At 36.1% G+C, this 26,673-nt stretch overlaps 1 protein-coding gene across 5 annotated transcripts; it reads right to left on the reverse strand.

Moving 5' to 3' along the window:
- Positions 1-2,258: 2,258 nt before the first annotated feature.
- On the reverse strand, positions 2,259-25,105 carry LOC307150154 (uncharacterized protein). Of its 5 annotated transcripts, XM_079857009.1 has the most exons (4): positions 14,190-14,424; positions 11,788-11,997; positions 11,395-11,757; positions 2,259-4,287 (listed from the first exon to the last, which is right to left on the reverse strand). In XM_079857009.1, the coding sequence occupies exons 1-4, from the start codon at positions 14,386-14,388 to the stop codon at positions 3,857-3,859; spliced, it is 1,203 nt and encodes a 400-aa protein (XP_079713135.1). In that variant the 5' UTR covers positions 14,389-14,424; the 3' UTR covers positions 2,259-3,856. The 5 variants fall into 5 exon arrangements, with proteins under 5 accessions (XP_079713135.1, XP_079713134.1, XP_079713137.1 ...); XM_079857008.1 differs by having other exon boundaries at positions 11,395-11,997; positions 14,190-14,444; XM_079857011.1 differs by lacking the exons at positions 11,395-11,757; positions 11,788-11,997; positions 14,190-14,424 and adding exons at positions 23,714-24,256; positions 24,827-25,105 and having other exon boundaries at positions 3,525-4,287.
- Between the last annotated feature and the right edge of the window lie 1,568 nt (positions 25,106-26,673).

The raw sequence follows: 26,673 nt of genomic DNA on the forward strand, positions 1-26,673 counted from the left end.
TGTTATTTATGCTCAAACAGCAATATTACACACTAACTAAAGTTAAAAAAATGAAATCAATACAGACCATATGCCTTTCCGGGGGGTGCTTAATAACTTGCAAACTTTATAGCTGCAAAACAGCTCTGATGAACTGTGTGCTCTCCCTTTCATTACCCGTAGACTATAATACCCGTCAAAATAAGTCCCTCCTTAGTAAGACAGATAATGCAGATCTTACACCTAGTTAAACTGAAATATCAAAAATGTTTACAAAAACAAATTAGAAGATTAATCACAACAAAGTTTGTTACATTCTACCTAACTGAACAGTGTGTAATTGATATATCGATAGACAGCAATATAATGTAATGAAATTATAATTAATAAAGAAATAATTAAAAAAAGAACAATGTCGGTCTGTCTCTCTCTCTCTCTCTCTCTCTCTCTCTCTCTCTAAAATGGAATAGTAGATATTTCTTATGTTATGTTGCTTTTAAGTCTTAAAATCTCCAGCGCTGCATCAAGCAACCGGCATAATATCAGTCACTTTTCAAATCAATGTATGGTTCAGACTGTAGGTGATGTGTGTACGATTCCAATAAAATTATGAGATAATTATTCGCTCACAAATAAATCTAATAAATGAGTAAAATTGGCCATGAATTATTATAGACTACACAATTATAACTATTTTCAAATTAATTTTAAAATTACAGACCTGCTGCTATGACAGCAACTCCAGGATGAGCTTTGAAACACCTAACAATCCTGGATCATGTCAAATCCTCAACAGTAAGTTGATGAGTAATACTCATACAAAGAATGGGGCCCAGGTATCAATAAATAAATAAATAAATACAAATTAAAATTCTTTAAGCCAAACCAGTTAACTCTGCAGCCATACTGGTAACATAATATAGCAGATACAGTCATACAAGTATAATGTCTATCTGGGGACAAGCTAGACAACATCCAGATAATTCTTTGCCATCTACCACACCTCGATCCTAGAAGGGACTTTCCCAATATACATTAACCTCAATAAACTATATAGGTAAAAGCTTATAAACACTAAGAACGTACTCGCACTAGGCAGGGTTGCCTCATAATGAGCCTGATTGTCACCCCTCCTGACTCCCTCGATGGCCTGCACTCAAATTGCACTTTAGCATTCCAGTCTATGGTTCCAGGACTGAGCACGCTTAAGTCATTCTGATGCAACTTTGTTTTGAAGAAAACAGAAACATGCTCTTGCTAATAGGCTGCATAATATATTTAGCCTACCACTTATGTAGCCTATCAGTGATTTTTACTTAATCATTCTCATGCTGCACGCACAAGATTATTATGGGGGCAGCTGAGGTTGAGGGAGGAATATGCAGCTTTATTCGCAAATTACAATTCCTGTTCAGCAATAAGGTGAGAACCAAACACGTAATAAACCCAATTTTACATGCTTGATGTTATAGTGTGTGATATAAATATTTTATGTAATGGGTATTTTCACTATTAAATGTACAGAGAAATGCAGACTAAGGATGCTCAGGTCAAAGATCATATATACTTACCCAAAAAGTGCTTAACACAGTAGAACTAACAGTCATATGATTAGCTTAGATCATTTTTAACTAATCACCAGAACAAATCACAGTGAAGAAGATTTGAGTGATACTGAATTTTACTTAACTGTAAGATTTAAATGTACATTTTTGTTCAAGAGACTCACTTGGTTGTTGTGGCCAGTGATCTCCCAGCCGTGAATAAAACTTCATTTCTGCAAAGAGCAACTTGGGAGTTGTGTCAGATATAGGCTAAAGATTCTACGCTCAAAAGACCACCGCAGAGACAGTGATAGTGTCGGAAGACTATAGAGCCGCCTTCGGGGTGAGGCTGTAATACTCTAAGTATTAATGATCCTATGTCAGACCAGCGTACTCCTGAGAAGGACGGTGAGAGTGTATAGATGCTAAAGACCTGTGTGCATGTGTAATTGAGGTAGTGATAGTAGCTTCTTGACGGGACGTCATCACCATACTTCAGGGAAGTATTGGATTGGATTTTAAGTATTCAAGGAATTATTTTGAGATACTGTAGTATATTATTTTATCATATTAACAACTGGAAGTTGTTTGAATTGCCCGTGGTGAAGAAGTCAGATTTAGTAGGTTGTATTCGTATAGAGAATTTCCACGACAGGTGGGATTATTACGTAACATTTAAGTGAGACAACTGTTACCATGTGTGCAAACAACAGAATCAATAAATGAAACAGAGATAAGTTGAAACGCATGTATAATTTATCTAAAATTTTTTAAAAAAAAAAACCTTCCATGGGGAAAAAGAGTGTTGCCAAATCAAAAAGAACAAAACCAAGCAATTCCCATAACTAATGACCCAAACCCTCTAAACTAACTACAAAAAAGAAAATGTGAAAACAAAAATTTTAGCATATACGAAGCCTTAAATGAACTACGCTAAATAAAGACCAAAGACACTGGGGGTTGCGATCACTCTGAGCATAAAAGCTAATAATGAAAATACCACAAATAAATAAATACTCATTTACGGCACAAACACAAATCAACCAAATTAGAAATCAAAGCCAAGCAACAACTTAAAGTAGTAAATTCACGACTGGCCGAGGAAGTCCGAAGATATGTCCATCTGTACGATACATCTTTGTCAAACTATAAAGACTGTCAGATGGCAAATAATTCTGCTGTGGGTTACACCATCAACATGCCCGTGGACACTGCCTAGTAGCGGTCACCATGTGCAATTGCATGTAGATGCGGACAACGACGCAGAAGTATAAATGAAAACCGACGCATGCGGCGTAGAGGCTGCGGCATAGGTCCGACGCAGAAGTATAAATTAGCTTTAACTCGAGTGACATGGGTTGCTGACTTTGCTCACACCCACACCTTGAAATCAAGCCCTTTTATGCGGCTGGCATGTCAGCGGGTTGGTTGAGTGGAACAATATCATCATGATGATTGACAGGCTCCTGTCCAGTGATCGCACACCTAGGAGCGGAATAAAGAAACAACAGGGAACAGAATAACAGAGCAAAAAACTAACAAAATATACACAAAACAATGTAACAATAAATATACTCAAATTAATTCAAAAGTGTACTATCCAAGTAGTAATAGAAGGTGTTTGTTGAAATGATGACATTAGTGCACATTCAAGTAGTAGCCGTTCTGTTCTCTGGTCACACTAGATGGATACACAGTCATGCGGATCAACAGGGCGAATCAGGAAGTGTGATTTTCAGTTTATGCACTTTCTTTTACATCTTTACTCTTATTTGATGTCTAGATGTTTTGAAATTCATTTTTTCGATCCAAAACCCAGCCCACCTCTTCAAACGGGCCAGGGCACGGTTCAGCGTTCCATGTGTTATTGAGCAATCACACAAGTCAAACAAACCTGACTTTGGGTGTCAAACGTGCTTGGGCACAGTTCTGATCGCCTAATGTGAGTACACCCTAAATAAGTTGCCTTTGGTTCGCTTTTTGGCGGAATAATGACAAATATATTAATGAATAATGTTTAATTAAGCATTAACAAGAACTGCACAATGAATACCTATGAAATGTAATATATTAGTCTGTAAAAAAATCTGTAAAGCTGCACTGAAACCATGTATGTTGTGTAAAATGCTGTAAAAAATGTAAATAATGAGCAAACTGGCTTTTTTAAATGACAGACATGGGATGTAGGAAGAGCATGTGTATCTACAAAACCTGAGATAAATGTCTCCGTGTCTCATTTATTATTAGAAATGTACATCAGAAATTCAAAATTAACATTACTATTCTAATTTCCTTGCTAAAGAAGCGGTAATAACAAAAGCCAATTTACAGGTTTAGGCTTTTTCCTTTGATAATAGTGACATATCTCCTTCATGGTGCTTGATTATATGTGATCTTGCCTGATTCCACTGAACAAACCCCTTTCCACATTTATTGCACCCAAATGGTTTTTCACCGGTGTGAATTCTTAAATGCTCTGCAAGATGCCAGCTCTTATAGAATCTTCTGCCACAAAATTTACAGGGGTAGTTTCGATCACCTTGGTGTAAAAGCATGTGGCTTTTCATGCTCTTTTGACGTTTGAATGGCCTATCACAAATCTTACAATAGAAAGGATATTTCCCAGGTCCCTGATCAGAAAAACTTAATTTAGGAGAGTGCCGTGGGTTTGTGTCCACATTTACACAGTCTGGCTGCAGGATTATTTCCACATGGGAGATCTGTGAGTCCAGTGGTTCTTCGGACCGATCTTCTGCTCGCCTTTCTGTAGGGAAATAAATGTTATTATAATGAAGTCTACAAATATGATTATTTGTTAAAAATTAGTGCTGCCAATTGAAATATTATATATAAACGAATTAATCACAAATTTTTAAAGTTTTTAATTAATATTGTAATACTTTCACACTGAGTATCCAAAACAATGTAGAAACAACAATGGCTGTATATTTTAAATATTTGTTTAATGGCATCTTTTTACTAAGTACTATGAATGAAGGCCAGTATCACTGATACCAGTACTGATACTGATGTCTCTATTTAATATTTTTTTTTCTCAATTTTATCCATTAAACCCTCTGATATTCTTCATTTGGAGTGACACTAGTGATCTTTGGGGTCTCCAGAGACCCCAGACAATAACATGTAATTTTGTAACAGAATAATAGTTTTTATTTTTAACAAATGTAATTTTTATTAATGTTTTTACTCCACATTTGTGCAGGTTTTTATACAAAAGCAGCTTTTTATGTAAAATTCACTTTATAAAAGACCCAAATTTCTAAATTTCATTTATGGGAATAACATGGATAATTTGACATGGTTTAGTGTAAAATTTTTGCCCATATTTTGGAAAATGTTTTAAAAGTAGACAATTATCATTTTAGCCACTAGATGGCTATAGAGCTCCACTATACTATTTGCTATTTGACTAACTGAAAGATATCTTTTCACAAGTTTTTTTCCAGTTGGATTCATATATAAATATTATGAAATCACAATTCTAACAATAAAAATGACTTTGTCAAAGTTTAGCATTTTTTGTACTGAAAAAAAAAAATTCAATAATGTTACATTATGATTAGAATCAAACCTGAAAAAGATAAAAGTTGAGTTTTTAGAGTTTATCATTTATTTCAGTCTTCTTTTGTTTTCATATAATTGTACAAATGTAATCTACACTTCAGTTACTAACTGTAACAGAACAGATATGTACAGTTATATTATATATTGAGTACAAATACATGACATGAACATCAAAATGCAATGAACTGAACAGCATAACAAATGAGCAAATAAAGCAGTAACTTTTGTCTCTTTCTCTCTCTCTCTGTGTGTGTGTGTGTGTGTGTGTGTGTGTGTGTGTGTGTGTGTGTGTGTGTGTGTGTGTGTGTGTGTGTGTGTGTGTGTGTGTGTGTGTGTGTGTGTGTGTGTGTTCACACTGTCGATGTGTCAGTGTCACCAAATTTATTTTTGTGGTGGTTCCGCATTTTGGACTATTTTATGTGACAAATTATAAGAGAGCAGTTTTTATAGTCTCACAAATTTATTCCTCTCTGTGTGTGTGTGTGTGTGTGTGTGTGTGTGCATGATAATTTTGCATTATGAATGTTTTTAGCACTGTTAGAAGTGTGCCACTTCATTTCTGTCCATGTGTGTTCTGCGTTGTTTCTGATTTTGATGATGAATTTTGTCCATTTTTTATGCGGGGTCCCCAAAGACCCCGAAGATCACGAGTGTGACTATTTTTTTCACACTAACATAAAAACAGATATCATTACAAATTTTTTTTTTTTTTTTTTTTTTGTAGATCTAGAAAGGGTTGAGAGCCGTACAAAGTTTCATGCCATTTGGACAAAGAGAACATTTTTTTTAAAATTCAGCAAAAGTCATTTGCGGGTTAAAAAGACCCCGAAGAACACCAAAGGGTTAATTACAGCCATTCAACATTACAGTATAACTGAAAGAGCAGGAAGAGATTTTCTCTTTGTCTTTTGTTCTTTGATTAACAATAATAGCCGCTTTTCCCCTGTCAGTGTGAGTAAGGGCTTTAAACAGGCCGGGCTGGGCTAGAGCCTCAGACCTGTAGCAACGAGCCCAAAACCACACTGTGTTTCCAGGCCTAAAGCTCCACAGTGCTTCACTAAAACCTGCCCGCAACGCGCCTCTCTGGAACAACGTCACACAAACCCATCATTTCACCACCAAATGGAAGTTTTATCAGAAAGAAATCACTGGAAACTAGCGAGATCGCAAAACTATCATGATAAAAGTGACCGTTTGTTGGCATTTTTGTTGTTGGATTTTGTCTCACAGCTCCCAGACTTTATTTTGAGACAACCCTACGAAAAATCAGGAAAAACGAGGGGAAGGAGAAGGAAGCGGGGAAAACGAGGTGGTGTTAAGCTACGCCTGAGGAAGCAGCATCTGACACGGATTCCTCTGCCCTCTGTGATCCTGGGGAATGTTCAGTCCATGAGGAACAAAATGGATGAACTTCAGGGGTACGTTCGATTCCAGAAGGACTTAAAAAACGATGGCATCCTGGCTTTTACCGAGACATGGTCCAATGAGCAAGACCTAGACACTGACCTGTGCATTGACGGATTTGGAACACTGTTTCATTTGAACCGAAAGGCTGAGGTGACGGGAAAAAAAACTAGGTGGTGGGGTATGTTTGTATGATAACGAACGATACTGCCATGCTGTGACTGCTCGAGAACAGATTTGCACTTCGGATGTCGAACTTTTAACAGTATCATTGCGTCCTTTTTATTTGCCTCAAGAGTTTCCACAAATTGTTATGAGAGTTGTGTATATCCATCCGAAGGCAGATGCTGTTTCTGATGCTAGTACCATTTTTGAGGTGGTACAAATACTAGAGTCGATTTCACCTGAAGCACAGAGTTTTATATTGGTAGATTTTAATCATGTCGCAAAAGCACTTGCACACTATTATCAATACGTCACCTGCCCAACCAGACGGAATAAAACACTAAATTTGTGTTATGGGTCAGTGAGGGACGCTAACAAATCACTTCCACTACCTCCATTGGGCTCGGCCAATCACAACTGTGTGTTTCTATTACCTACATATAAGACTGTTTTAAGGAGAGAGAAAGTACAAACAAAGGATGTAAAGGTTTGGACTGAAGAATCTGTGTTCTGTTTACAAGAGTGTTATGACTGCACGGACTGGAAAATGTTTAGAGAAAGCTGTGGTGATGATTTGGATGAACTTGCTGATGTTTTTATGTTGCCATTTATAGAGACATAATTCCTTGTTTCCTTTTATAAAAGTGAGATTAGAGAGCCAGATGGCTGCTAATAAGTTGGGTTCGGGCTGGTCCAGTATGAAAAGTATATTAGGGTATGGTAGTTCAAAGCACAATAATCAGGTCGTCTGATTACGGAAATAATTTGGATTTGGAATTTGCGAACGCCCTGAATGGTTTCTATAATCGTTTTGCTACAACTGATTTTAGTAAGGAAACCCAGGACTTGCGTCACAAGCTTGATGATAGCCAACCTTTTTTGTAGACCAAATGGAGGTGGAAAGGGCCTTTCTTTCAGTTGGAGTAAAAAAATAGTTATGGACCTGATAATATTTGTGGGCGGGTAGTCAAGTTTTGTGCGAAAAGTGCTGTATTTCACTAAATTTTTAATATGTCCTTGAGGGTACAGCATGTTTCAAATGTGTGGAAGGATGCAATGATTGTCCCTGTTCCGAAATCTATTTGCCAAATACGCTAAATGATTTTAGACCTGTGGCTCTTACATCTGTTTTAATGAAAATTCTTGAAAGATTTGTGAGATCTGAAATATTGAGGATGACTGAGGGTTTATTAGATCCGATGCAGTTTGCTTACAGATCTAAAAGAGGTGTAGAGGATGTCACGATCACCTTGATACATTTACTTTTGAAACATTTGGAGTGGAAGGGGTATCATTCAAGAGTTCTATTTGTAGATTTTTCCTCTGCTTTTAATACAATTCAACCTCACGTCTTAAGTGGGCTTTTAGAACAATTTAAATTGAGTAATAACCTAGTAGGATGGACGTTAGACTTTTTAACTAATAGGACACAAAGAGTGAAAATAAATAATACTCTCTCAGCACAGGTCACTTCCTCTACTGGTTCACCACAAGGATGTGTACTTTCTCCTTTTACGGTTTATTCTTCACACAAATATGTGCCAAAGCAATCGGGAAAAATCGTGTTATTTTGAAGTACGCAGACGATACTGTAATTGTCAGTCTGCTTCAGAATAATGAGAGTAGTCATGGACCAGTTGTTTGTGACTTTGTAGAGTGGTGTGAGGAGTCTCACCTTCATTTGAATCTACTGAAGACCAAGGATATGGTAATTGATTTTAGAAAGGTTTCTATGCATGAAGTCACATCCATTAAGGGTCAAACAGTGGAAGGTGTGCAATCTTGGGGGCAATCATTGGGGGCAAAATATTTGGGGGCAATCATTGATTCGAAGTTGAGTTTTGAAGCCAACTGTGAAGCTGTGTGTAAAAAGGGGCATCAACGTTTGTTCTTTTTAAGGAAATTTCAAATTGACAAAAGACTAATGATTCTGTTTTATCGGGTTTTTATCAAATCAATTTAGTCTTTTTCTGTGGTGTCCTGGTACTGGAATTTATCTTTAAAGAGCCGGAGCTCTATTAACCAAATTGTGAAATGGTCCAGTAAGTTGATTGGGGAGCTGCTACTTAACCCTGCTTCACTGTACACCAGGCAGGTACAGCGAATGGGTTTTTTCATTTTAAATGACAGGCAGCATCCCCTGTATTATGAGTTCCAGCACCTTCCGTCTAATCAACGGTTTAGAGTCCCGCAGTGTACAACAAAACGTTGTAAGAACAGCTTTGGCGGACTGCGGTCCGGACCATGGGACATAATTGCGCAAATTTAACGTTTCTACAGATTAAAGTGAGCAGTGCATCAAAACAACGGAGCGGTCCACACCACAAGCACTCAGTGTTGTTTATAATAATGATCTTTCGGAGCTATATCTATAATATTTTTTATCTAGAGCCAAAAGTGCTTCATTCAAGCCCTTTCCGCTCCGTCTGTGTTGCTTCTCTCTCTCCCTTGCTAAAAACGTAAAGCTAGAGCTGCAGACGACGCGGTTATTTTAATAACAACAGTAGCAGGAACACGGTGAGCAGCAAAATAGATACTTTCGGCTAAAACGCAGCAGAAAACAAAACTGCAGCTCTCATTAATTACATTTAGCATTATTAATCAGCATATGAAGAGCATTTCATAATAAACCATGTTAAAATTTGGCAAGTTATTTAGAGATGGCAACAAGGAAAGACTAGTTAACTTTGTTTTGTCCTCATGATGAGAGTTTTGATTATTAGATTATGTACATTGTTTGTTTTCAGTAGTTTATTGCTTTGATATAAACACTACACCCAAGTCCCTTTCACCGTTCTCAGTCCCAAGGTCTTCTTTGTGCCGTACACGTAGGTGTCAAAATGTAAAATAAATAAGTAAATAAATAAATAAAAATAGCCTGTTAAAACATCTGATCTAACCTTTTTATTTTCATATCCAGTTGGGAGAAATATTTACTTTTTTGGGTACATTTCTGGTAAAAATTCTTAGACATCACTGTTTTGGCTCTCTGGGCCAAAGATTCTCATCTTTGATGACTATTCTGAGTGTTTAGGTATTGGTTTTTTTTTTTTTTTAAATACTCCTGCTGTCTCGATGGAAATGTATAACTGTTTCAAAAATGTATTGTCCGGACCTCCCCTGGGAAGGAAATATAGAGACCGGACCTCTTGGAACTTTAATTGAATACCCCTGGCCTAAACTATTTGTCTGATTTCTTCAAGCGGTTATATTTAGCATGTTTACTTTGGTAATGGTTCACGCACTTTTGCATCGCATATAAATATTTCTGCCTTATACATCAAATCACAAACAGAAGGTATTCAAACACTCGCTGCAATCTGAAAGTGAGTTTTGAGTTAAAATGATTTTAAAAAGTCTTTAATGCTGATTAGCTGATTAGGAATCATTCGCGGCACTGCCGTCTCCAGACTCAGATAAACTCCGCCTCTGTTCAAAACAACTCCTCAAGCCTGAGCCTCAAGCCCAAAAAACCCTGGCCGCTGGCCCAGAGGAAGCCCCAACGAGGCCCGATCAAGCCCCGGAAGTGACCCGGAAGCCCCGCTTTTGGTCCGACAGTGGAAATGCGGCTAATGACAGACAGCAAACGGGATTATTAGGCTGCTGTCACTTAGGCCCTGTTTACACCTGGTATTAAAATGCGTTAAAAGTGTTTTAATGTTTTAACCACAACGAGAAGTATTTGGCACATGATAATTCCACTTTAATTTGTGTTCTAAATAACAGACACAGAAGGACGGTGATCGAACACCATTGGCCCGAATAAGTCCTATAACACAGTACTGTACAAACTCTGCTGAACGCAGCTGTGATATTTGTGTCGAGACGTGCACAGACTGACAGTAGGAAACGGTAAGATATGCACGATTTATTTTTAAAATGTTTTGTCAGTGAAGAGCTTACAATTATTTACACTTTAAAAAATAAGGCTTATCTGTTTCCATTACAAATATATAAACATCCTAAAATATATGTTTACCTTATGGGCTAAATTGCATTCATTTGATTTGTTTAAAGCAATTAAATACAATTAAATTCTAATTAAATACAATTTGGACAGTGGAGAAGATTGAGAATAACTCTTCTCTGAAAACTTTCTCTGAAATGTTATAACATTTTTATTTATTTATTCTAAAACAAGGCAAGATCACTGAACGATTTTTAGCAATGGACTGCACATAGTCCGCATCTCATATTTTCTTAATGCCTTGTACTGTTGAACATGGTATCACGTGGATGGAATATGCATGGAAATGATATGCAGATGCAGATGATACGCAGATGCAGAAAACTAGGCGTTGTAAGCTCCATATATGGTTATTTCTAAGGGGGCGATGCATGTAGCCTACGCACAATCTTCCGCTGACTGGGTTTTATAAAGGGAATTTTGCGCAGGTTCTGGCATACTTATGTGCGTACGCACACTTTTAGGATGACAGAGAGCCACTTCACAGATAGCACACCAGTACAGATTTGAATTGTGCAAAACAAATTAATGGCATGTGTTAATTTTTACAGCTCTGTTAAAAACACAGTGTTGAAATGGGTCACCCCCGAATGGAAATTAATTATATTCTTTGGCCTAAAGTCCCAATTCATTGACCTGCCTAACTCAACCCGTCTTTAGACTTTTTTTTTTTTTTTTGAGGATTAAGAATTAAGACTGGCAAACATAGTGTCATTTGACAATCTGATTGACAGCTATAATGATAATCACCTGCATGGAGTCGCTCATGTTCTTTCAAGTGGAATTTCGATTTAAAACGACTCCCACATGAACCACAGCAGAAAGGTGTCTGGTTCTGGTGCACTAAAGTGTGTCTCTGCAAACGTCCTTTGGTGCTGAAAATTTTTCTGCAAATCTTGCATATTAATGTGTTTTGGTAACTTTGAATTGTCTTTTGTGACATCTCATCAGAACTTTCAATGTAAAGTTGAAGACACGACAGGTCTTGTTCAGGTGCTGGAACTTCAACATGACAATCACTGCCAGACTGCACTGCAGAGGGGTATGAATGTTTAGCCTGATTTTCACACAGCTCTGACTTAACTGTGATTGATGATTGTGTATCTGTACAAACTGTGATTGATGATTGTGTATCTGTACCACCAATATCTTCATTCTTCGACAGCACATTTGGTAGAGGTGTGAGGCAGTGAGAGGGTTCCTGCCATTTAAAACCTTCAGAAAGGGGAGAAGTATTGGTAGAAGCTTGTCTCAAAGGCTCATGGGGCATCACAGTGGCAACCTCCATTTTTACTTGTATTTCTGACAGTTCTGAACCGAATGGAACTTGCAGACATCCATCTCTCCGAGTATCTGTGTGACATGAAGCACAAAATTAGATTTTACTTGTAAGACAGGGAAATGCTAAATATAATGTTCAAGTCAATTTAAAATGCCATTCACCACCAATTTACAGGAATACACTACACAAAATTGGCAGATGAGTCAACACTAGTTGTCAAAGGTAATAGCCAGTTTGCAGAGTTTGGGAAGTCAGAGTTGACACATTTCAAATAAAAAGGCAAAGTGTCCTGATTTTTTTTTTAGCTTTAGACTATGATTTTATCCAGTCGGAGGACATCAATCATGCTTGATATTTTGAGAGCCGACTTTAGATCACATATTGTTTACATTTGCCATGTGTCTCCAAGCAAAAGAAAATCCTCATTCAGGTTATGGTACACGTGTCTTTTTGCTGTGAAATATTTTAATGATTTTTATAAAGTAAACACACACACACACACACACACAAAAAAACATTAGAGCCTAGAAAGTTTCTGAAATTTGGTTGATTTCACACAGAATGACCCAAATGTGTTTATGTCTGATAACCTTTTATACACTTAACTGCAGATACTGAAATAACACTGTGTGGTACAGTACAAATATTTTGAGTGTCCCTTATTCTGTCCCTTATTTTCCTAAAAGAACCACGATTGTCCCTCATTTTCCTTTCCAGCAGTTAGCAACCCTAGGCACAACTGTTTCCAATATTGAGAATAATGGAGTTTCAAATCAGTATATTATAATGATTTCTGAAGGATCATGTCACATGTGACACTGAAGACTGGAGTAGTGGCTGATGAAAATTCAGCTTTGCATCACATAAATAAATTACTTTAAAGTACATTAAAATAGAAAACCACTATTTTCCTGTATTTTTGATCAAATAAATGTAGGCTTGATGAGCATATGAGACTTCTTTCAAAAACATTAACATACAGTATATTAAATATATTAAAAATGTTAAAATAGAGCAGTGAGATTAATTGTTAAAAGATTGTGATCCCAATTCAAACACCCACATAATCTCATTCCTAAATGACAACGATTCGGGTATGTATTAAAAATTTGACAAGTACAACCATAGGGGAACATTGAAATCTACATGGGCGCTGCCACTGACCCAGAGAGAGCAGTTGTCATTCAAATACACTACACAGTATCATTATTTTTGTTACTAAAATTCAAATTATGACAGAAGTACAGGGATAAAAGTTTAAAGTTTGGATATAAACACTGATGTCTACGGTAGCAATCAAAAGAGAGTAAATCGCCTTCTGAAAGTAATGATGATTTAAATAAAGATTGTATCTATTACATCCTTAGACCAGACGGTGGGAAGTGATTTAAAAAAAAAAAAAATTGCCACTGAATCATTCATTCAAAACGATTTCATTTTTAGTTTTTATTATTAGTTCTACTTAATTCAATATTTTTAAAATAGACTGCACTGCAGCCATTTGCAGTATAGAGCCTCTATTAATTTGCATGTTGTTTAGTTGACTATTTAGAAACAAATTGTGATTCTTAATTTATCCTGAATCTTGCAGCTCTGTTAAAGTAATGACACAACCTGTAGGCTATTTGAGGATAGTTTATTTGTGCATTGTGCATTTCTCAATCATTATTATTATTGCATTGCATTATACAGTAAGTTTTGCCCTTCAAAACTAAAACTGATATAAAAAACCTAACAATTTATTTTTAAATTAATTTCATTGCAAAGCTATTATATTCTTAACTTTTGACTATATTACAACCACATCGGCACAACACTGCTCAGTTTGGGTCACTGAATAGGCTACTCCGAGGTATGAGTATTCTCATTAGATAGGCAAGAAAAGCTTGATGTACCAAATATGACACCAACCATAAATCTTATTTGAAATATATAAAATATTAAACATATCTAGACTTTTCTTACTATTATTTCATACGTCAGTCGTTACATGGTTAAATAAAAACAATTTAATAATGGCAATTTAAATACAACTTATCATCATGACATCCATTATAATATGATAAAAGTGAGAACAACATATTTGAGATTGAGCGTTGATATAGCCTACAGCGTGTAACGTGACTGACTGATAACATGAAGGTTACCTGAAACAGGGTACTTCAGATAATTCCATAGTACTATCATTGATCATGGCCAAAAAGCATGGTATTCCCATTGATCATGACAAAATAAAATAGTTTCGAGTGAATGTTTCACTAACCATGGCGTGTTTCTGCACAGACGCTGTTTCGGCTGTGAGTCAGTGTACTCCTGAGACAACAGTTCTCTTGCTTTAGACGCTCTATCTCCTGCTCATATTCAATCATATTGTCTTTGACAGCGTCAAATATTTCTTCGGCTACTGCTGTCATGCGCTTCACCAAAAACGAATGAATAGATACAAGTCCCATTTTGATCATTTTGTTACAATGTACAAACTTCCGTTTCTTCTTCCTCTTCTTTCTTTGGCAACCGCACTAAACAGTACATTACTGCCATCATCAGGTAGCTTGGATCAAAAATATTTTCCTATACCTCTTAAAGGGATAGTTTACTTTGAAATTAAAATGTTGGTATGTTTTAGCTTACCTCAAGGGCATCCAAGATGTAGGTGTCTTTGTTTCCGCAGTAGTTTCAATTTTGATATTTTTAGGTCAAACCGTTTTTTCTGTCAGTTATATAATGCAGGTCTATGGTCACCACCTCAAAAGCATGCACAGAGAAGTCCAAATTAAACAATTCCCCATCGTAAGTACACATTGATGGCCTAAGACACGAAACGAGCGGTTTGTGTGAGAAAACAGTATTAGTTTTTACCTCTACACAACCATGTCCAAGTGATCTGGGGCGCGCGCGCTTCCTGGTGTGTGACGTGTGCGCGCGTTCTGGCTTAGTCTGCGCAAGCGCCGGAAAGTGTACAAGAGGTATAAACGATATAAATACTGTTCATTTTCTCACACAAACCGCTCGAATAATGAATGCCCACTTAATGATACCAATCCCTACCCATGAGTTACATGACATAACTTACATGAGTCAAATGAAATCAGTTCTTAAGGTTGTCCTGACCTAATGTAGCGCTACCTAACCACTGTGTGGAGGCTGAAAGATGGCGTCCAGAAGATGTCTGAACCGAAAATAAGGTCTCGAGGAGGAGAAACTACAAAAATAACACTTTATATTCACTTTTAGATGATATGTGAGGATTAGGAAGGGTGTTTTAAACAGTCTTCATACAACTGGTGTTTGTCAGGGTGGTTGTTTGTAATTTTGTAAGATTAGGGAGAGGCTGTACCTCTCATTTGTGTGTCCTGTGTACTAGGCTATAATAACTTTAGAACAGGAGCTGGTACTCCTTTGACTTGATTGAAAAGTTTCAGATAGAGCTGTTTTCTCATTATGTTCATTTACATGCCAACAGCTCATGATGAAATTTTTCTAGCATTTATATACTACTACTACTAATAATAATAATGTTACAATAGTAACATTAACAAAGGGTAACAAAGTTATTAACAAGATCTTTTAAAAATATAATTAATGTCTTTATTATAAAATGACTGAAATGAAGTTTTACTGTTATCTGTGTCTTTCCTTTTACTTTACAGCACATCACTGACAGGCTTTCCTATGTGATTGATTCAAGTTTTCTACCATTGAATTTATCTAAATGAGGTTTGTAAATGCATGGACATTTTATATTTGGCATTAAACTGTTAATCTTATAAGAAAACGACAAGAAAACGTGACAAGGTCACTGTTAAAGGAATGTTAAAGGAATATTCAGAGGGACGAGTTGAAATCATTTATTTTGGGCAATATCATACCACAAATATTGTATATTGAGCAAAGCTTGAATTGAACCTGGAATGATAATTTGTGATATGAGATGTATGTATGATAGATTTTGAACTGTACTATTTTTTATTGCATGTTTTCTGGGATCCCCAGCGGAAGGCATCAAGACATCAGATGTTGGCCTGGACAGATGTACCTGTACACCACATCGACCTCTGCTTTTGCATGGATGGCTGATTACTACCATGTTCTGTGAGGTTATTATTATAGAAAAACTGAGCATCTGTGACAGTGGAATTTGTAGGTGTAAAGAAGTCACAACATCAATAAATTTAATGACTCAGAGAGAAAGTTTTTTTTTATATAGAAGTTTTTTCTCTCTTTCTCTCTCACAAACAACACAGCAGTTACAGCTTTTCAACTTATTCATTGGAGGTTCACAAATACTATTTTACAAATCACAAAGTAAGAAATTCATTCCAGAATTGCAGGGAACATTTCAAGTAGAGAAAGAAAACAAAAAATAGGATTTCTTTTTTTCCGTTAAACTTTTGTATTATCATAGAATGCACTTTAAATTCAACATTTTCAATATTTGCCGATCTTAAACTTGAAAGATTTAAAATATTAACCCATTTAATCCCAAATTTTTCCCAGACACAAAAATATCCAAATCATGTGTCATTATCCCTTTGAAACAATCAATCATAATTTTTAGAAATTTTCATGGAAAAGTGTGTGAAAAAGTGTGTTTTATGATCGGTCACAATTGTGACCGGTGGGATACTGTGTTGTATCAACCATTGTACAGATTGAATATAGGTCTATTTGACCTGTGCAGTGTGTTTTTTTTTTGTGTGTGTGTGTGTGTGTGTGTGTGTGAGTGTGTGTGTTTGTGTGTTTTGTGTGTGTGTGTGTGTGTGTGTGTGTGTGTGTGTGTGTGTGTGTGTGTGTGTGTGTGTAGATCAGACATCAGAGGAGACGTGACCATGTGTGTGTGTTTGTGTGTGTGTGTGTGTTTCTGTGTGTGTTTCTCTGTGTGTGTCTGTGTGTGTGTGGAGATCAGACATCAGAGAAGACGTGACCATGTGTGTGTGTGTGTGTGTGTGTGTGTGTGTGTGTGTGTGTGTGTGTGTGTGTGGAGATCAGACATCAGAAGAGACGTGACCGTGTGTGTGTGTGTGTGTGTGTGTGTGTGTGTGTGTGTGTGTGTGTGTGTGTGTGTGTGTAAAATTAGGTAGAAAGTAAGGTAGAACAGTTAGCCTATGTGTATTAGTATGTAGATACAATGGGTTATCCCACCGGTCACTATTGTTGCCGTTGACATGTTTGTGAGTTCTATGACCACATTAAACAAAGTTGAGTAATTGCAAATGCATATATTAATACTAGACACCTTAAACATGATGTGTACCAAAAATCTATGTCCTATCTTTATGTTGACATACTTTACCACCCTTTTCTTTGGGAGCTTTCTTGCTGCCATCCTCTTCTCTTGGCGCAAACAGAAAGTAAACAGCTCTGGTCATGTGACAATTTACAGTAAACATGCGACACTGCACATATTTCATTGAGACCCTTTATTATTTCAATATCTCCTGGAAATGCATTGATAGATCATTCAGTAACATTTTTATAGCCTTAGAAATAAAACATTTTTTACGGTCACTATTGTGACCAGTGGGATTAAATTAATTAATTAAATTAAATAATAAATTAAATTAATATTGAACATCAATGTACTAACAGACAAATCGGTCTACTCTGTTATAGACAAATTGGGTCAAATATATACAGTTAACAAATGAAAAACAATTTAAAAACCTTTCATCCCTAAGAGAATTTTTGAATTTTCATCCATTAATGCAACTTTAAGTATAATAAGATTAAAGAGTAAGAGTAAAAATCTCAACACATTTAACTGAAAAGTTGCCAAGATTGTGTGTGCATTTTCTCTAAGCATGGCTTTAAAAATGAATGAAATCCTTTAAAACTTCATGCAGTAAGAATACTAATTATGCTAATAAGATTCTGATAAATTTGTTAACAATAAAACACATATGATGATATTTTTTTTAAGTAAAACCTTAAACAAACAGAGTTGACATTGATCAAAACAGAGTTGACATTAATAACAGAGTTGACCACCCATAGTTAAAGGATCAAAAACAACAACATTTTCTGCCAGTGTAATAAGGTCCACTGAGTCGAGTTGCAATGAGTCAAAGTCATTCCAGAAAGAATTATATTTGAAACTAGACTTCTCAGTAATTCTGAAGATATTTCTATAGATTACAGCAACACCACCCCCTTTTTCTTTCAGATGTGGCTCATTTTTATAACAGTAATCTTGGGGGGTGGACTCATTTAAAGTAATGTAATTGTCTGGTTTTAGCCAGGTTTCTGTCAGACACAACATGTCTAGGTTATAATCTGTAATCATATCATTAACAATAAGTGCTTTTGAAGTAAGGGATCGAATATTCAGCAACCCAAGCTTTATCATTTGTTCATCTGTATTATATCTGTTCTTTATTTGTTGAACATCAATTACATTTTTACCTTTAAATGGGTTTGGGAGTTTTTTGTATTTCCTAATTCGGGGAACAGACACAGTCTCTATATGATGATATCTAGGTGAAAGAGTCTCTATGTGATGGGATTTATCTGACCTCAGTGACGTGAGACAGCTAGCAGTCGGTCGGTTTGGCCAGACTGTCTGCTTCCTGACCTGACCCCCAAGTCATGTTTGAGCTCTAAGATGTGCCATATTACTAAGAGCAGCACCATCCCAGGAGGGATGAATACCATCTCTTTTTTAACAGGTCAGGTCTGCCCCAAAAACTTTTCCAATTGTCTATGAATTCTATATTATTTTGTGGACACCACTTAGACAGCCAGCCATTGAGTGAGGACAGTCTACTAAGTATCTCACTCCGGCGAACAGGAAGGGGGCCAAAGCAAATTACAGTGTCTTACATCGTACTTGCGAGTCCACACATCTCTTCAATGTTAATTTTAGTGATCTCCGACTGGCGAAATCGAACATCATTAGTGCCGACGTGAATAATAATCTCAGAGAATTTACAGTTAGCATTAGCCAGGTCTTTTAAATTTGCTTTGATGTCAGGCGCTGGTGTCTCTATTTTCACATTCCATGTAATAGAATCACCAATAACAGGTTAACAGGCCAGCGAGATACTAGATTGTTGTGCTAGTGATAACGATTTAGATAAAAGCTAGCGATGTCAGATTAATGTGATAGGCAATATTAGACAATATATAATATATGTTGATGTGTAAGTTATTTAGCAATATAAACAACCAGGAGTTTTAGTAAATAGAGATTCAAAGCAGAAAACTATACGGAGCATACAGACGCAGACCAGCAGCAAGGCAGACAGGAGCAATCGATCCAAGCAAGCAATCGATCCTTAGTAGTAACATTTTTAGTAATATGCAGAAAGAAGTGCAGACAAAACTGACTAAAATTAGTTGAATCTTGAATAAATTATAAAAAAGTTGAAAATTGCTCATCTTATGTTGATAAGTTAAAGTAATGTAAAAACATGTTGTCATGACTTATTGATGGTATTTTTATGCTTTATATTAAACAATTAGCCTATGTAAATTAATCAAGATTACATTTTAATAACAACTCAGCAATAACTCATTTACTTATAAATTATGCTTACTTCAAAACTTGGCACAGGCTGCATGCCACATAAGTTGATTCCATTTTAAATTAACTGACAGTTGGAAATCTAGAGTGTAATGTTTAGTTTTGTTTCAGTTTCTCCCTGTTCCTACGTGTTTGACTGTGTAAGACTGCTTTCTTTATTAACCTCTATGCAGCATCAATATCCACCTCTCTTCTTGTCTCAACCCCATCATAACAAGGAGATTGATAAGCAGAAAGTTATTTTTAATATTATTTTGTCTTTCTTTGTAATTATCAAATAGAGTTGCAATCAAAACGTTTGTGAGCCCTTTATAATTATAATACTCATAAAATACTCATAAAATGTCGCTTGCAGCTGCACCAACCAGACAGCTGAGGATGTTTCTGATCATTTTATGTATAACTTCAGAAAATGGTGATGGACTTCACTGAAAATGAAACGCTCCAAACTGAACAATTTAAATTGCGATCCTAGATGGGGCTTTACCAACACCGCAGTACATTCCATCTATGTACCTTAGCAAACAATGTGAGATGAACAACACTAAGCAATTAAAAATAATAATAATAATAATTCAATCAATTAATAATTTATACATTTTTTATTAATACATTCATCAGTTGTATGTGAAGCCTATTAAATATATCTTATATATCTTGTATCACCTTATGGTTTTTGTTCCTTTCTGAGGGCATAAGAACAAATATTAGTGTTAGTGTGTAATATTGCTGTTTGAGCATAAACAACATCTGCAAAGTTACGACGCTCAAAGTTCAAAGCAAAGAGAGATTTTATTTTAAAGAAATTGCTTTTTAAGGACTACATCAAACGGCTGGTAGGGACTACACAACATTCCTCCCGGGTTAATGACATCATGAACCCCAAAAATTTACATTAACCCTGCCCCTGGAACACGATTTATAGACTATCAAGACAGAATATGCTAATCAATGACTAGAAAATAACTACACAAAAGCTACATAAATTCACCAACTAACCATTCAGAAATGTTGTCTACATGTTTTCACTTCTGAGTCTCTCCATCTTTCTGACTTCAGTTTAAACAATTTTCAGTGCATGTCTGTGTGAGATAAAAGGACACAAGCTGTTGTAGCTCCGCCCCCTGTGCTGGGAGCAGCAGCTCATTTGCATTTAAAGGGACAGACACAAAAACGGTGCATTTTTGCTCACCTTTAAAAAGTCTGTGGGGTATTTTGAGCTAAAACTTCACATACACACTCTGGGGACATCAAAGACTTATTTTACATCTGGTGAAAAGGGCATTATACCACCCCTTTAAAAAAAAATTATAATAATAATTCTGTATGATTTATAAGCTTGTTCCCTCATGAGGACCTAAATTTTCCAAAACACAAGTCCCCATGAGTCAGTGTGTGTAACACAGTTCCTTGTTGTGGGAAGGAGGAGGCGGGAACTGGCGAGCATTCAAAGACTTTTAATAATAAATAAAAAAATACAAAAACGAAAGTAAAGATGGCAGCCCCTTACGGTCGACTGCATTCACACACAATAAAACAAAACAACAAATAAAATAGTCCAGGCCTGGTTCTCTCTCATCCTTCACGATCGTCGCTCTTCCTTTTATGCTTCTGCTCCTCCGTGAGAGATACGAGACCGATGGGTCGCGCAGGTGTCGCTCATCAGCAATCACCTGTGGCCTCGTCCTGCTCGCCACAGTGTGCATTCAGATTTAAGTCCCCACGGGGATAGAAAAACAACCACAAGCGAAGGCGCAGACACACACACACATGTATATATAGTGCAGATGTTAGCAACTTTTTAAAAATCACTTTGAAATCTCCTTGACTGACAGAAATGATGTATGGAAAAAGTATGTGAATTCCATTTCCTTTCCACAAATTAGATGAAAGTCTCTGTAGAACATAAACAAACATCTCTGTATAACATATTACTAACAACTAACATTATTCTAAATTCTTTTGAGGTGATGACAAAACCGGTTTTACAAATTTAGGCTTTTTTTCTTTGATATCTGTGACATATCTCCTTCATGATGCTTAGTTATATGTGCCTTTACCTGATTCCATTGTACAAACCACTTTCCACATTTATTGCACCCAAATGGTTTTTCACCAGTGTGAATTCTTAAATGCTCTATGAGATGACATCTCTTATAGAATCTCCTGCCACAAAATGAACAGGGGTGTTTTCGATCACTTTCTGGCAAACGTATGTAGTTTTTCATGCTCTGATGAAGCTTGATTGGCCTGTCACATTTCCTGTGAAATTTTCCAGGGCCTTGATCAGAAATACATAATTTAGTAGAGTGCTGTGGGTTTGTGTCCACATTTACACTGTCTGGTTGTAGAATTATTTCCACATGGGAGAGCTGTGAGTCCAGTGGTTCTACTGACCGATCTTCTGCTTGTCCTTCTGTGGGAAAAGAAATGTTATTGTAATGAAGTCTACAAATATGATGACCAGTTAAAAACACAATGTTGGCAAATTACTTGTATTTTTTGGACTAAAGCTCTCATTCATGAAATCATTTTTATCCTTCATTCAATACCTCAGGGATTGATTACATTCTGCTGAATCTACCCTGATAGCGTCTCACCCTAGTAGAAGTTCTGTTTCTTTCACACAAGATGGAGACACCAATATTAGCATATTGCCGCCACCTAGTGGTTCACAGAGAGAGAACTGGAATTTCTTGTTTCGCCATGATATCTCCATGATAAAGATGCTCAAAGAATTGCTTGGAAATCCATCCATACTACACATATTTACATTTCAGGTAGGATGCTGCCTTAAATAACTACGGCAGCTTGCTAGGTTTTCAATAAAGCCAGTTTGCACTTCACCCATTGTGGTACAGAATGCAATTGTGCATTAATCCGACAAAGAAGTGTTTAATTAATATAAATTGTCTATTGAAATTAAGATGAATTAAAATGAGGCAAACTTGTGTGATTTTTCATTAGACTAGTTTAGAACACAGATGTTTTAAAACAAAGTTGTTGTGTCTATTACATTGAAAGTACTGAAACTACCAGAATACCTCATATATTTTAGTTTTGGAACCCAGAACTTATTTTCAGGACATTAGCATTTCCATGACAGTAGTTCCTGTCCAGTCTTGTTAACATAGGCAGATCTTCTGTGGTAGATCATATAATATAGAGAGCTGCATTGGGATTGGGATCCCACGAGTCCCAAGTCCCAACGCAAATCTCGTGGGAGAGGGCAGTTTTACCTTTGCTGCGGTGGGAGTGGACGGTCAAAAAATACAGCACGGGTCCCACAGTACCGTGTAACAAGAAAGGAGTCAACAAATGAAGTTCACCGTAGTCGATCATTAACATTCTCTTGCTCCATAGCAGGCTAGGCCAAATGATTCATTATTTAATTCATTCGTTAAGTACGTTTAATGTTTTTTTTTAGTATTTATTTACTTTTTGCTATATGTTAATTACCTAGGCTACATAAACACCAGTGATATCATTTATATATATATTTAATTTATAAGTGATTCAATTAAATAGTGTGCCTGTTACTGTTATTCTGAACGTTTAGCATAGCCCTAATTTTGGTGTCATTTTTTCACAATTTCTACAAGATGTGACAGAATGTTTGCAGGTGCGGGCGGTAATGGTTAGAAATTCAGAAAGGAGCGGGATTAAGAAAACAGTCTGCGCAGGGCTCTAATATAATGGGTATAAGAGATTATGCACTAGAATCACTGCTATCATCACCTAAAACTACAAAACTCATATTATTATTGCTTTTTAAGTGATGTAGAATAAGTAAAGGGATTGTTGACCTTTGTTTTGTTGGATAAGAAAAACTAGCAGCATCATGCCATGTGACCCACATTTGCTTTTTAATCTTTAAAAATGTGTAGAATATAATATACGCAAGGAGCCAGACTGAGAACCTCGTATGGCTGGGACTGTACTAGGGCCTTAAATATGGACACATCAAAAGGGAATCTAAAAGTATATTACTTAAATTGTCTGCAGTTACAGCCGCTGCATAAAGCAGTCAAAATATTTGAAATAATATTTCATTTAATAACATTACATCATCAGAAGAAAAGCAGAGTTCTCTCTCAGATATTTGTTTTGATATTTTAATTTGCAATACAGTATATCTAATAAAACATTAAAATTGAAATTCATTTTTTAAGGTGTATCGCAGTAAGCTGCCTTAAGGTGCTTTCTGACATGATTTGATCGAGAAAAACCCCTTCCACATCTTGGGCAGCTGTAGCGATAATCACCTGCATGAAGTCTCTCATGTTCTTTCAAGCTGGATTTCGTTTTAAAACGTCTCACACATGAACCACAGCAGAAAGGTCTCTCTTTTTGGTGTACTAACATGTGTTTCCGCAAATGTCCATTGTTCCTGAAAGACTTGCTGCAAATCTTGCATAATGCACTCTGGTGTTTTCGCCTTGCTTTTTGTAACACCTCATCAAAGGTTTCAAGCTCAAGTTGTAGAGACGACGGTTCTTGTTCAGCTAGTTTAAGTTCAACATGACAATTGCTGCCAGACTGCACTGCAGATGAGTTCGATTCACTGGCCTGATTATCACACAGCTCTGACTTAACTGTGATTGATGACTGTGTGTCTTCATTCTTCGGCATCACCTCTGGCAGAAGTGAGAGGCACTCATGGTGTTCCTGCCCTGTGACTGCTTCAGAAAGAGGAGAAGCTTGACTCAAAGGCTCATGAGACATCACATTGGCAACCTCCAACTTTACTCGTATTTCTGACAGTTCTGAACCCGTCTGACCTTGCAGACATCCATCTCTCTGAGTATCTGTGTGATATGAGGCATAAGATTAGTTTTCAACAGTAAAAACAGGGAAACAATAAACAGCAGTGTTCAAGTTAATGTGAAATGCAGATCACAACCCAGTTTACTTCAGTAATCTTATGTAGCCTATTTTATTCTTAACAAGAGGTATTGGTATAGTTTTCGAAAAATCATTAAATTTACTTTAAAGAACATTAAAATGAGAAACTGATTAAAGAGTCCGTATTTCCTCACAATATTGATTTATTCACCTTTACATTAAAAACAATGTAATAATAGCCAATTAAAAATGTTGGTGTTGATAATATCTTTACAGCATATTTATGATCGTTATTTGGAAACCTTCGCGTAACTAACAGTCAAGGTTCTTCAAATAATGGTATTACCATATGACCAAACATTGTAAAACCATGGTTATTTTTGTTCGTGTACGTTATTTTTTCTCTATAGGAATATGACTTCAATATTGTTAGCCTAATACATTGGATAACTTACCTCTCTTTAAGAAGGCAATCATAGAGGGAATACAGTTCTTGTTTATTATTGGTTTATAATAGTGAATGTGATACTGACCATGGCATGTTTCTGCACAGCTGCAGTGTCGGCTCCTCAGAGAACAGTTCTCCTGCTTTAGACGCTCTATCTCCCTCTCATATTCAATTATACTGTCTTTTACAGAGTCGAATATTTCATCGGCTACTGCCATCATGCGCTTTATCATAAATGAATAAATAGACTCTAGTCCCATCGTGGACACTTTTGTTTTTCAAGCTATTACGTATTACTCTTCTTCCGTTCCGTCTCGCAACTACTTCTGTGTGTAACGACGATTAACTAACACCATTGGGAACATTAGCGCCGCCTTTCGAAACGGAGCACTGAGTCGATAAAGTAGTCTCTGCTATCCTGCTTTGCATGTAGGACTCGATGATGGTGAGATTAGCATACCAGGGGGTGTGCAACGGAGCCAATGTGTGTAGGCTATCTATCTGATTTTTTGTTTGTTTGTTTGTTTTTTGTATGCTGTATAAATCCAAAAGTGTGCGGGGCTTTAACAGGAAGTTCGTGAAATTATATGAGAAACTCGTTTTAAATGTAAGTCAGTTCCCTTCATTTAACACATAGCCTTGTTTAACTCGCCTTAACTAAGCCTTGTAAAATAATTTGTTTTTAAATTCTAATTATAACATTTTATTGAAATATCACTTAATCAAAATAATAATACTAAATGTTAAATGTAATTCCTGTACATTTAGCTGTAGCTGGGGCTATTCTAAAAGTCCAACAACACATCTGGTCAGTTGTGCTTATATAAAATCCAGTCTTTTTAATGCTGATTCATAACCTGCACATGAAGAGTTCAGATGCAAAAGCCTCTAAGTGCCATCTGAAATTTTCTTCTAGAATGATCATTTTTATCAAGCTCGTATATTTAAGTTCAATAATTTCACTTAAATGGCAATGCAAATTAGCCTACCTATTAATTGTCATTTAAGTGAAATTACTGAACTTAAATATACAAGCTTTATAAAAATGATCATTCTAGAAGAAAATTTCAGATGGCACTTAGAGGCTTTTGCATCTGAACTCTTCACATCTAGTCTAAATCTCATCTAACCCCTTAAGAAAAAGAAGTATAGCCTACGTCAAGTTAATTTTATGAAGTGTACTTAAGTAATGTTCAAGTATATTTATACTTTATGTAAGTATACTAATATCAATATTGTAGTAAACCTGTAAGTGTACTATATTTCAAAACTGCTTGGAACTAAATTGGCTCACTTTTAGCATATAAAAATATACTTTTAAGTGTACTATAAGTGTAACAGTAGCAAACTTTAAGTACACAACTAGGTTTCTCATTTGTACTGTAATGCATCTGTACTACAAGTGAACTTATAAGTATACTAGTAGTTTACTATTTTAATACAAGTAGTACATTTTTTATTTTATGAAAGTGCACACTGAAGTGTAGGCTACTCTCAGTAAACTACTAGTTTAGTAGTTTATACTGCAAGTTTACTTGCAAGTTTTCTTTAAGTGAACATAACATTATACTTACAGTTTGCTATTTATATATTATTTTTGCACTTGCAGTATAGCCTACTACTATGTTCAAATTATGTTTTATACTTGAAAAATACATTCACAGGGTATATACAGGAATCAGTTAAATTTAATACCTTTTAAGACCCCTTCCATACATTTTAAGACCTCATCACCACTTCAAGTTTTAACCGTTACATCGGTGACACCTTACATTTACTATTGATTGTAAGATAGCACAACTAAACAGTCTTGTTTATACTATATAACAGTTTTTGATAACTCCTTATCAATGCAACATTGAAACAGAAAAGTGGGAATGAAGCACAAGAGAATTAATTGAGTGACTAACCCAAATGCAAGGTTTATTAGAA

Source organism: Squalius cephalus (assembly GCF_949319135.1).
Source record: "Squalius cephalus genome assembly, chromosome: 22".
In the NCBI taxonomy this organism is placed as follows: Eukaryota; Metazoa; Chordata; class Actinopteri; order Cypriniformes; family Leuciscidae; genus Squalius; species Squalius cephalus.

Bases quoted from the DNA above. Each gene is read 5' to 3' on its own strand.
- LOC307150154 (XM_079857008.1), bottom strand. From the start codon at position 14,388: ATGATCAAAATGGGACTTGTATCTATTCATTCGTTTTTGGTGAAGCGC. The intron at 11,998-14,189 runs GTTAGTGAAACA...CATGTCACACAG, and splicing joins CTGTGCAGAAACACGCCATG to ATACTCGGAGAGATGGATGT. The intron at 4,288-11,394 runs GTGATTATCATT...ATTTCCCTACAG, and splicing joins ACATGAGCGACTCCATGCAG to AAAGGCGAGCAGAAGATCGG.